We start from the raw sequence: 11,806 nt of genomic DNA, 5'->3' as shown, positions 1-11,806 counted from the left end.
GTAGATATTTAAACGGTCTTCTACGATCGAATTTTCTTTCATCCCACTGAATTATATTTTGCACTGAATAATCTATGTTTACATGACATTTAAAAGCGTAGTTGTTATGCTGCTCTTAAACACCCCCCCCCCCTCCCTTCTTCCTCCACTCCGCTTTCCTCCCCATGTTCCAAAGGTAACTGCTTTGATGAGGATGGTTAGGATAGTTGAAAAAAAAGAGGCTGCTAAACTGAAACTTCCGATCCAATGGTTTTGCGGTTGGACTAATTTCAGCCCTTCCAATCTCATTGTTAAGGAATTTCTTTGAATTATAGGCTTATCTCTCTTAAAATCCCATTAAATAATTGAGTCTCTCAGTCTATTAGATTTTCGGCGGTTGGTCCTCCCAAACTGCCAGTTTCTTAGACCACATTCCTCTGCGCACAAGTAGTGATAAAAATATTCAAGATTAATATTAGTATATCATAAATACCTAGAAAAGAAAACGCCGTAAATAGGTGTCAAAGTGAAATTTTTGTGGGTTATTTTCGGTACACGGATCTCCTCGACTGGAGGAACTTCATGGAATTATTGGCTAATCTCACTTAATTCAATTGCATAATTGAATCTTTTGCTCTTCCGGAGTTTCGTGTAATATGTAAATCTAGACTACCAGTTTCTTAATATAGTGAGAGGAGATGGTAAGGTCTCTTTAGAAAAGCGCGATACGCTGGATGATTGCGACCCTATTGGCTGAATGGAGGTCAAAGTTTACAGTTTCGGACAAAAAAAAAAGGGAGTTTTTCTCAGACTATGGTCGCAGCGGATTTACAATAATTCAATAAATGCCATGCATCCTGTTAAATTACAATACGATCAATAAGGTTGAAGCTCTTACCTCCCCCTAGGGGTATGCACCGGCCCCCACCCCACTATCCTCAGTCCCCACAAACAACTTCGTTGACGGAAGAAATTCGAAAAACAGATGTGCAGTGAAAAGGCTGTTAAACTGAAACTTCCGATCCAATTTTGGTTTCAAGGGTTATTCCTGGCGCTGAGATTTCCGTCGTTGAAGGAACTTCTTGAGACAGGAGCCATTACTTACGGGCTCCTGCTTGAGATTATTAGCCGAATTTACTTAATCCAATTTCGGATGTAATTTCCTGAATTTCTCCGTTGTCTCTGCCGAAATATGAAAAAATTGATAACTTAGACAGAAAGCTTGATTTTAATGATTCAGTTCTTAGTTATTTATACAGTATAATCCCATAATTGTGAGTGATCACGAAACTATAATTTTTTGGGGGGGCTTGTTTCAAACCCTGAGCCGACAGAGGAGTACGTAGTGACTGAAAATTGGAATGCGCTCTTAATAAAATAACAACACTCTTTTATTCATTTTTCTTTAGCTGTAAATTAGTTCTTGTCAGCGGCCAAATATTAGATGAGCGCGAGAAGTGAAAGGATTTCTTGGGCGATGCCTCACTATGTCAACAGTAAGTCCATTTCCCACAACAATTTGTCCTTTAAAATCTACGAGTTTTCATAAGAATGTCTTGCAAGCTCGTGGAAATCTAGGATCCTAGACTTTCTAGTTGTTAGAAAAGAATTTTTATCAGGGGGTAACAAAGCGACAAGCTGGGGACTAGAGAGGACCAGCGGAAAGCATCGATCGGTGAGGTACTGGGTATAAGGAGAAACTGCTGACCGCTGATTTTAAACTCCTTTCCGCTTTTGGTCGGACGTGTGACATTTGAAGGGAACATTGTGGGTTTTGGCCCCAATTTTTCGGGGCAAGGTAGAAAATTCGGATGGCAGGCAGATAGAAGTGTATGCCAAGTTTTATTTTTCAATAGCCTATATCAATGGATGCAAAAACACAAAAAAGAGTCGACGTTGCCAAGCGAAAGGCTAGAGCAGGTGCGGAGACAATCTGTCATGTAATCTTCGATCATTTATTTCATTCAATTTTGTTATTTCTCTATGCCTTTTGGTTTTTTTCTTCTCTAGTTTACTATTTTCAAATTTACAATTAATAACTTCTTTGTTTTCTGTGTTTTATTTATAAAGATACTGAGTTTGTACAAAGCGAGGTCAATAAGTTATCGATGTTAATTGGCTGAAATGAAAGTAGAACCGCCGAAGTTTACATAAATTTATTTAGGATCTTTATAATGAACTTAATGCAGTTCATATTTAGAATATAAATGTGATTAGAATTAGCGTTGCAGTTCAGAATTTATTTACATATTTGCAAAATGTGTAGATCGCATTTTCTTAAGCTTGTTAACTCATCACGGGCGTTTGATCTTGTGTACTAGAACTGAAAGGAGAAAATGGCTGGACAAAATTAAATTATATGGAGACATTTGACACAAGTCTTGCAAGTGTCAGAGACAATGTTCCTCGTCTGGACTGCAATAAGATTTCAAAATCAGAGTTTGTAGAGAGATATGAAAAACCTAGAATTCCTGTTGTGTTGACACATGCGATGGATCACTGGAAATCAATGAGAAAGTGGACAACAGAGGTGATTTTTATCAAATAAAATACTTCTGGAGTTTTCTTCTCTGCTGGAAAGGTGTCAAGCCCTTACTAGAACCCTTTAATAAGCAACTATTTACTCAAAATCAAGCAGAAAGACCTAACTTTACCTAGTGGTCAAAACTTAAAATAACATTTGAATCTTACAGGTAAAAGCATTGGGACAAATTTGCATGATAACAAAATACTTACAAAGTATTTTGCTGACATACCCCTGACTCAGATGATGACCAATACTCAAGTTTTTTAACTTCAGTTATTACCAATATCAGTCTATTTAAGGACCTCTATCATGTGCTCTGATCTGTAGTAAACCTCCCTTTTTTCCTCAGAATATATCCCAACTTTCTATTTTTAACTGTGAAAGCAATATAAGCTTTCCTTCCTTTCTTAAAAGAGAGAATAGGCATGACTTGATCAATAACATTATTATTATTTTCTTGCTGTCATGTTGGTTTGTTCCGATTATAGACCATTCCACTTCCCCTTTGTGTTTTATGTTACATGTTGGTTTTTCATTGATATTTTATTCATATCCTTATCTATAACATACCTATATGTGATTTATAATCATAGAGACTAGTAAAAAAGTACAGACATCAGAAATTTAAAGTTGGTGAAGATGATGAAGGCTATGCTGTGAAAATGAAAATGAAATATTACTCTGAGTATATGGCACATCAAACAGATGACAGTCCATTGTATATATTTGACAGTTCCTTTGGTGAGGTAAGGTGATGCATATTTTTTTTAAAGCAGGCCAGTAGATAACTGTGTGAAAGTACACTATTGGTAGGGTTTCATAATTGTTTGTCTACCCAATGCAGACACTTCTGATGTGGTTGTAATTTTTTCAAGTGTGAACAGCTGCTTTTTGGCAGGAACTGGGGTGAACTAGTCATATGACTCCACCCTTTGTGATTGATTGATTTTTATCAGCTGTGATTGGTTTTAGAACGTAAAAAGATGACCTCCATTAACTCAGATCATTATAAGGGAAGGTATTAATCCTTTATACCCTAACATCAGTATGCATATTCTCCATACTGTTCTCCTTACATTTTCTAAGATGTTGCTGAGAATAATTTGAATAACAATCAAGACTTTCTTTAGCTGGTTATCATTTCCTTTATTTTTGTGACCTTATTGTGTGATTCAGGAGTGATGTTGTAAGGAGAAATTAGGTGCTGGTCACTATTAGGAGTCAAAGGGTTAACAACCTCACTACTTTATGAAGACAAGCAGCATGGTAACAAAACAATGTGAAGTGGCTTCATTGAGAGGCAAACAGCAGTCTTTTTTTTATTTACCTCACCATGATAATAACTACAACATTTCATACAAATGTTACCAAAGTTTGCAGATTACGTAATTTACCAACATGCATACAAATGTATGAAGACTAATTTTAAACCAAAGGATAGGTCCAAACATGGTTAAACAAACAATTTGTTTATTTTTTTTTTACAGCATGCTGAGAAGAAGAGATTGTTGATTGATTATGAGGTTCCACGGTTCTTTGCTGATGATCTCTTTAGATTTGCTGGAGAAAAAAGAAGACCCCCTTATAGGTATAACTAATAAATTATTATACTACAATATGAGTCAAATACCAAGTATATGAAATTATTGTTGTTTTTGTTTTACCTATGTAATGATGAAAAGGAGTGTTATTAGTAAAAATTAACATAAAATTTATAGTGGTGTATATATGACAAATAGATTCCATGTTGCCATGTATGGGTAATTGTGAAGAAGAGCTCCCCAAAAAACCTGTCGGCCAACTGTCGGTCAACTGTCGGCGGACAGGTTACCGACAATCTACTGACAGCTAACCAACAGGTTACCGACAGGTTAAGGACCGAAAGGTAGCCTATATTTCAGGCAAAACCTGTCGGCCGACAGACGACCGACTGTCGGCCGACTGTTGGCCGACAGTTGACCGACAGTCGGCCGACAGGTTTTTTGGGGAGCTCTTCTTCACAATTACCCATGTATGTGTTAGTAATAGGTCATAGATGACAACAAAATGAGTTAAGATAAAAAAGTGATACACAAGTACACAAGGCATGGCTGAGTGTGTCATTGATGTTCTAACCGCATTGTGACATCTTCTGTGATCTTATATGAAACAGACCTATGATAACATGGAATAGGTTGGTTTTGTGTCATGATAAAAAAGTAAAATGCTGTTAATGATGATGTCATCTATGCCTCTGTCCTTAAATAGATCACAAGTACATGTAAGATCCAATCAAAATGCACAAATCAGCTTATAGAGTAATCAGCTGGTGTATTTCAGAGTTATTGATTTATTGATAGTTTGATGACTATATTCCACTAAATGATTACTTGGTAAAATAAGTGGACTGATGTTTTTTGTTCTGGGCTAAGTTGTTGTAGGAGCAGATAATGCTATTCAATGGATCTAGTGGATAAGGGCTAATAAAACATACTGCACTATCTACTGGATAGCGATTTATCCAGTGGATAGTCTTGTCCACTTTGTGAACAACTTGGGCTCTGGAAGTATATGTTCAAGCTCTGACTAAGTCATTGTGTTTTGAGTAAGATGCTCGACTCTCACTCCCCCCCCCCCCCTCCCCTCAGGATCATTAATAGATACCAGAAGAGTGTTGGGGAAGCTACACTGTATTTAGGGAATTACAGGAAAAGGGGGGCATTAGCAGAAGCTCAGCTCCCAGTCTGGGAGGAGTAGCAATACACTGAATTGCTTCATGCTGCAGAAATCAGAATCCAGCAGTAATGAGTCATCAGATTCATCAAGAGCTTCTGTAATTTGTTTTTCAGATGGTTTGTTATGGGTCCAGGCAGATCAGGCACTGGTATTCACATAGATCCTCTTGGAACAAGTGCATGGAACAGTCTTGTATCAGGACACAAACGCTGGGCACTGTTCCCAACAAATGTTCCCAGGGATCTTTTAAAAGTCACTAGTGCAGAGGGTGGAGATCAAAGAGATGAGGCCGTCACATGGTTCACCAAAATTTTTCCCAAGACTCAACTTCCCTCCTGGCCTGAGGAGTATAAACCAGTAAGAATACCACACACATTTTCATTTTCAGGAGATGATTTCTTTTAAAATTTAATTGTTCTTGTTAGCCCTTTAACTTCCAGAAGTGATTAACATGAAACTTCTCCCAATAATATCCATACATTATTCAGCAAACAGGCTATGAGAATAATCAAACTTATCAGGTAGAAGCTGCTATCTTGATCTACCACCAAGCTCTCATAACTAATTTACAAGGAAATGAGTATCAGCTAGAAGGGAGAATTAACAATCAGATCTTAAAAGTTGAAGGGTGAAAATCTAGTTGTTTAGATTTTAAATTCAGTTTCTGTAACCACATGCCCCTTGTGGAAATCAGCTTCATTGACAGGGCAAGCATGTTTTTTAAATAATGTGTTACTTACATAAGTTTTTTCTTCAACAGTAAGAAAGCTTATGATTACCTGCATACATTATTTTTCCCCTTTTAAGCTTGAGATCCTTCACTGCCCAGGAGAAACTGTGTTCATTCCAGGTGGATGGTGGCATGTAGTGATAAACTTGGACACAACAATTGCTGTCACGCAGAATTTTTGTTCACCTGTCAATTTTAACATTGTTTGGCACAAAACAGTCAGGTATTGCTTGTTTTGTGTAATTCTTATTGTAAAAATATACTCATAAATAGACCTCAATCAACCTTAATTTTATTAGCTTGTAAAGGTTAAAGGTAGTTTTGTCTTTTGTTGGGTAAGACTGTGAATTCTCAAATGACAGCTCCTGTGGGAAATTTATTTTACATTGGTGCTCTTCCTTGGGTGCTCAGTAGTTTGCACCAAAGGGTTCTGTGGTTGTTTGACCAAACTTTTTTCTAGTCTTTTTTAAACTGAAAGTTTACTAAATGGAGTAATAATGTGTTGTGTGAAAAAGATGGGTGCTTATGGTAGTTTCTTGTTGGATGTGTTTTCTTTTTTTTTCTGCATAATTTATCAACCCAAAAACTAGATGTTTTCCCACAATCTAATAACTACTTTCTTAAGTCTGATAAGAATTGAAATATTTTGAAATATTATGTTTTTTGTCTGGATAAATCTGGATACTCAAAGTACTAGAAACCTCAAACCTCTATCAGTATGACCAGGCAAAATGTTGAGGTTGAAAGGGTCTCAAAGCTTCTTCTTGCATGTGTTCTTATCGCTATTCAACCTATGTATGCTGTGGTTTGTAATTTTGTATGTTTTTTTCTATAAAGTTGATGATGTTGTGAGCAAAATTTGGTTATGATCATCAAATATATTTTTTTTTGTATTCTGTTTTTCAGAGGAAGGCCTAAACTCTCCAAAAAATGGTACAAGAGGTTAAAGGTATGTTGAATTTTAAGCTTTTTACGTGGGTTTAAAGTTATCTACACAGGGTTGACATTCAAAACCTCTTAGGTTGTCATACAACTGTTCAAAGGGCCTGGCTTAATCTAGTTCTCTCGGTTTTAGAGATCGCACCTCATCTCTCTCTTTTTTCTTTTTCGTTAAAACTTCTCATAAGAATGTTAGCTGTGTTGTTTTAGTAACCCTCCCTCGCCACCTGCCATCAGTTGCTTTTTAAAATCCTCTCTTTCCTTTTATTTTACGTTCTTGTGCCTTTTGCTCGCACTCGACTCGCGCCAAATTCGTGATCCTCACTCGGCTGAGAGGAAACGGAAGATGAATCCTTCGGTGATCTGCTTGGGAACCTTCTTATGGAGAAGGGTGTTTTGAGGGGTGTTTAGACAGATCCGCCCCCCTCCCCCTCCCCCTCCCAGGGTACTAATATGATTCATTGTATTTTTATATAGAAAGAAAGACCGGAGATAGCAGAGATAGCAGACGGTGTGCATATTGATGAACCCACTGGTGTCCAGTCCGACTCGTCCTCGTCGGCCTCTTCCTCCTCGTCGTCTTCGTCGTCATCGTCCTCTAGTGATTCATCAGAGTCTGAGACAACAGATTCAGAAGAAGACAGGTGTCGGGAGAAACAGAAGCACAGCCCGTCACACGGTGACAAACGGAGAAGAAAGCGGTGAGTAATGAATTATAAGAGCCGTGGGTGTCCCAGTGGTCAGCGCGCTCAACTCCCGGTCGAGAGGTCTGAGTTCAAGCCTCGTCAAAATTCATTTTGTGAGACCTTGAACCATTCTTCTTGGAGGAAAATTGCCTAGTGAATAACTTGGAAGTCGAACTAAATGCGGATTTCCTTCAGCGCGAAGTAATTTCTTCTCGAATTTAGTTAGCTCTTCTGTTGTGTTCTGTTTGTTTTTGCCCATGCCAGGCTCTCGATTTGTGGATGTGGAGCAAAAAAGCGGGGCGAGCAAGACGAAAACGAGACTGTCACCCTTTATAAGTACCCCGCTGTTTTTTGTTTACCTCTTTTTTGCTCTGTCCCAGGCTAGCGTCTACCTTGTGTATGTTTTGCATGAGACCTGAATTTGCAAAGGATTTTGAGAAAAATGTTGAACGATAACGGACCCTACAATTATGCCACGACCTTTTGCTCCGCGTTTTCAATTCGTGTGCCTGAGATTTTAAAATATTGATCTCATTTTTTGTAGGCCGAAGCAGAATTCTCCACCTTCATCAAGGGCAGAAAATTTAGGCCCAGGCTCCCCAAAACGTGGTAGATGACCGTGCTTAAGGTAAGTGATTAAAGTGTTTAACCCGACATTCTCACAATAGCCAATCAGAAATAGGTTGATATCAGAAGGAGCCAATCAGAGGTCAAAGTAAATATTTGTAACTTATATGACCTGCGTGACAGTTAGGCGTTCATTTGCATGTGTGACCACTAATGACGCTGGAGATTGCGCTACAAATCAAAGCGCCATGTTGATGACCAATCGTTCACGTGGTACGATTACAGCTCTCTCGTTGGTTACCGACCTTACTGCCGCTCTACACGACTACGAGGTTTCAATCCTGGATTACCTCTGACATAGTAATCCTGGTAATCATAGCAATCCTAGTGATCTTTTCTTGATTTGCTTTGAGAATTCAAATGGGTGGAAAGTTCAGTAATCGTTTTGGTCTTTCCCATCATCTCGTTGCATGATCTCAAATGGTGCAGTAAAGCAACAAGGCGAGAAAGGTCCCATCTTCTCGAACTGTTTTTTCCTCGGTATGTACTTTCTTTCTCTAGGTTGCTCAGGATGTTCCCGGCGAAATGAGATGCTCACCCAAACTGGAACGTAGAACATTTTTTTCAGAAGCTCGATGCAGCAATCGTGGACGAAAAGATTTCAAAGACGTCAATAAATTGATTCTATAAACAGCGAACGTTATTTTCTGTCTTTTGTTTTTCGCATATGACGGGCTATCACTCTTTGACCCACTTTTCTTGAAGTTGATTTACATAGGAACAAAAAGAAAAATAATTATTTGCTGTTTCATCCTACTTGGGTGGCAGTTTTGTAGTTGTAGAATGGAAACAAGAAGGCGATGGCGCGTCAAAAGGGTTGAATTTTAAGTCAACATTTTCCTTTCTATTCTTCTCATAGCTTCGCCTCTTGTTTTTGCGGCAGGAAACAATCACAAACCACCCACCACGCATCCGTTTTGCTTTTTCATTCCACGGTGTTTGATGTGATGTTACTTAAAAGCCCGTAAATTTGTTCCATGTGGTTTATGCTTGCTGCTGGTGAGAAATTTCCCCATGTGGATTCCCTTTCCCATCTCATCTCCCTTTCATCATCTAATGTGACAGAACTGCTTAAATGCTCGAGAATGATGTTTGTTCCTACTGTGTGTCGCTTTATTGCGACATTGCTGAAATTTAGGGTTTGAAAGTTTTCAGGGTGCACTGAACTCATGCTTTCCGATTTGCAAGACCAATCTAATCGTTAAATATTTTTTTCGGATTGAAGAGGTACATTTGTGGTATTCACGTTGAAAAATTAGCTTCGGCATATTCGATCACGTGATGCGTTTGGACCAATCGCGAGCGAGCAAAGATATTTGATGGATTATAAACAAAATCATTTCTTTCTCTGAAACACTGATTGACAATATCAAAGTAATTTTTTTTCGTTACTCACTTAGCTCCAGATGGTGACATGACCAAACAAGTCAGGATAACTTCTTTTATTTATTCTGTTCCTTAAATTTTGCGTCTGAACGTTTTTGAAAGAGAGCGTGGATATCGATAATCACCGCTGAAAATCTGCTAAGCCTTTCTGAGTTGGTCGCGTCGTCAAAAACATGTCACGGCCGAAGCCCTTTGAATTCAAGTGACCGGAAGTGCTTCTCATATCTAAAATAAACAAGTTTAGCCAGAGACGTAGCCTACGTGTAGCCGCACCCTACCCTCCCCCCTAAAGTGAAACGGAGGCAAGGGAGCTCTCCCGCCACCTTTGGAGGGGAGGGTGCGAGTGTCGTCCATTAGATCATAAGTATGAATCAATAAAAAGGCGTGTAATTTCAACCTGTTAAATAATAGCGGAGCTTGCAGAGCGTAGCCCCATAATTATACAAAATAGTAGTAACCCATCAAGCCGAAAAAATTTGGATGTACGACCGTACGACCGACCGTACAAGATGCTACTTTTAGCATGCGAGGCCAAATGTACCACGGGCACTATCTTATAATCAGTCCTCTACACGGACACGGAGAAGTTGCGAATAAAAATCCATTAATATTACCACGCACTTTATCCATAGTAGGGGCTTTAGTTTTGTTGGAGAGACGTGCGGGAAAAAAAATGCGAGCTCCGCTTTCAGGCTTGGCTAAATCTATATATTATCAGAAGCTTATAGCCCTGAAGCGATTATTTATGTCCGTGAGCTGAGCTTTATCAGAGCGTGAGACTAGACAATCAGAATTTACTTCCTAATATGGAGTTGTTTATCTTAAATGATAACTGAGTGCGTAATAAGTGAAACTTTACCGCGGTAATAATCGGGAATAACGTTAGGAATTGCAGTTTCCAGAAAGCAAAATCGACCATACTTTAGAAAACCAACCAAACTTATGTTTGTAAACAGATACAAAAGTTATTACTGTAAGCGCTTTGCACGCTTTGCATGCTTTGCGAGTCCAATTTACGGCCAAGTTTGTTGATATTCCTCAACACTTGAGATATCCTAATATTCAAGCAACGGGTATTTTGCTCCGCAAGCGGGTCAGGGCAGAGCTAAACACCTAACTTGCAGATAACTTATGAAATTTAACATTTAAGACCTCTTGTATTGAGCTACTGAAACCTAGTTTGTCTAAGTGGGAACGCAATCAACATTCAACAGGTAATTAACCCATTTATTTTGTAGCTAACGTACTATGACGCAAACAAATGAATAAAGGGGCTGTGTCTTTGGTAGAGTATAACAAGGTAATTTAATGACGTAAATTGGCCACCTTTAAGAGTTTCAAAGCTGACGTTCGAGCGTTAGCCCTTCGACAGATTGAATGGAGGAATTGTGGGTTGTGTGTGTATTTTATATGCAGAAAATGGAGTTACGCTGTTGGTAGGAACTTGGTAGCGAAAAAAACAACAATAAATTAGTTGAATTAATTGCGTTCGTTGATATCGTGGGGATTAAGTCTTGATGCCGATTTGATCGATTTTGTAGATAATGTGTTTAATTGAAGACGACCAAAAGTTCATGTTTTTAAAATTAACCCTTTAACTTAGCTTTCAGAAGTGATTAGCATGTAACTTCTCTCTGTAAAATCAATCCATTATCCAGCAACTAGTAATGAGAACACTCAAACTTATCAGGAAGAACTAACACCAAATTCTCCTCAGTAGTTTACAAGGAAATGTCTTGCGGCTGGAGGGGAGAATTAACAATAAGATCTTGGGAGTTTAAGGATTAAGCTAGCTGAGCTATATTTCACTTAATATTCTTATCAAGATAGAGCAGATTAGCTGACAGAACAATAAGGAAATATACTCAAATATGAAATTTTTATTTTGCTTTTTATTTTTTTATTTTCTTTAACAAGTCTTGAAACATCCAGTCAAGTTGTTTATCAAGCTTAGATGGGATTGTTGAGCAATTACATGTGTATTCACTTATTTTTATTTAATTTCTTGATGTGCAATTATTTAACTCACTCTTATTATTGAATATTAGCTGAATATCAAAATAAGTTACATTTCTTGCCAGTTTTAAACTTAACAAATGTTAGCGTCAACTTCTACATTTTGATTAGATCACTCCCAATTTAAACGGCAGAAATGTTTTTATGGTCTGAACATTTGCATTCCCCAGGTTTGAAATCTCAAATGGTTTTTGGACTTTA

The 11,806-nt window shown here is 38.1% G+C and overlaps 1 protein-coding gene across 2 annotated transcripts; it reads left to right on the top strand.

Moving 5' to 3' along the window:
- Window positions 1-1,687: 1,687 nt before the first annotated feature.
- LOC113666407 (bifunctional arginine demethylase and lysyl-hydroxylase JMJD6) lies at window positions 1,688-8,841 on the top strand. Of its 2 annotated transcripts, XM_089202226.1 has the most exons (10): window positions 1,688-1,899; window positions 2,301-2,509; window positions 3,100-3,252; window positions 3,994-4,094; window positions 5,335-5,578; window positions 6,029-6,174; window positions 6,858-6,900; window positions 7,368-7,591; window positions 8,121-8,204; window positions 8,705-8,841. In XM_089202226.1, exons 1-9 carry the CDS (start codon window positions 1,845-1,847, stop codon window positions 8,191-8,193), a joined length of 1,248 nt encoding a protein of 415 aa, XP_089058352.1. In that variant the 5' UTR covers window positions 1,688-1,844; the 3' UTR covers window positions 8,194-8,204; window positions 8,705-8,841. The 2 variants fall into 2 exon arrangements, with proteins under 2 accessions (XP_089058352.1, XP_089058353.1); XM_089202227.1 differs by lacking the exon at window positions 2,301-2,509 and having other exon boundaries at window positions 1,704-1,899.
- Window positions 8,842-11,806: the final 2,965 nt, after the last annotated feature.

The sequence above is a fragment of the Pocillopora damicornis genome, chromosome 3 (genome assembly GCF_964200805.1).
Source record: "Pocillopora damicornis chromosome 3, jaPocDami1.2, whole genome shotgun sequence".
Lineage (NCBI taxonomy): Eukaryota > Metazoa > Cnidaria > Anthozoa > Scleractinia > Pocilloporidae > Pocillopora > Pocillopora damicornis.
Note: the sequence above shows the minus strand (reverse complement) of the source record. Positions and strands in the feature narration are given on the sequence as shown.

What these genes read in the sequence shown, in the direction of transcription:
- LOC113666407 (XM_089202226.1), top strand. Translation starts at nt 1,845, where the DNA reads ATGGATGCAAAAACACAAAAAAGAGTCGACGTTGCCAAGCGAAAGGCT. An exon ending in AATGGTACAAGAGGTTAAAG is followed by an intron (nt 6,901 to 7,367) that starts GTATGTTGAATT and finishes ATTTTTATATAG; the next exon opens with AAAGAAAGACCGGAGATAGC. An exon ending in GACAAACGGAGAAGAAAGCG is followed by an intron (nt 7,592 to 8,120) that starts GTGAGTAATGAA and finishes CATTTTTTGTAG; the next exon opens with GCCGAAGCAGAATTCTCCAC.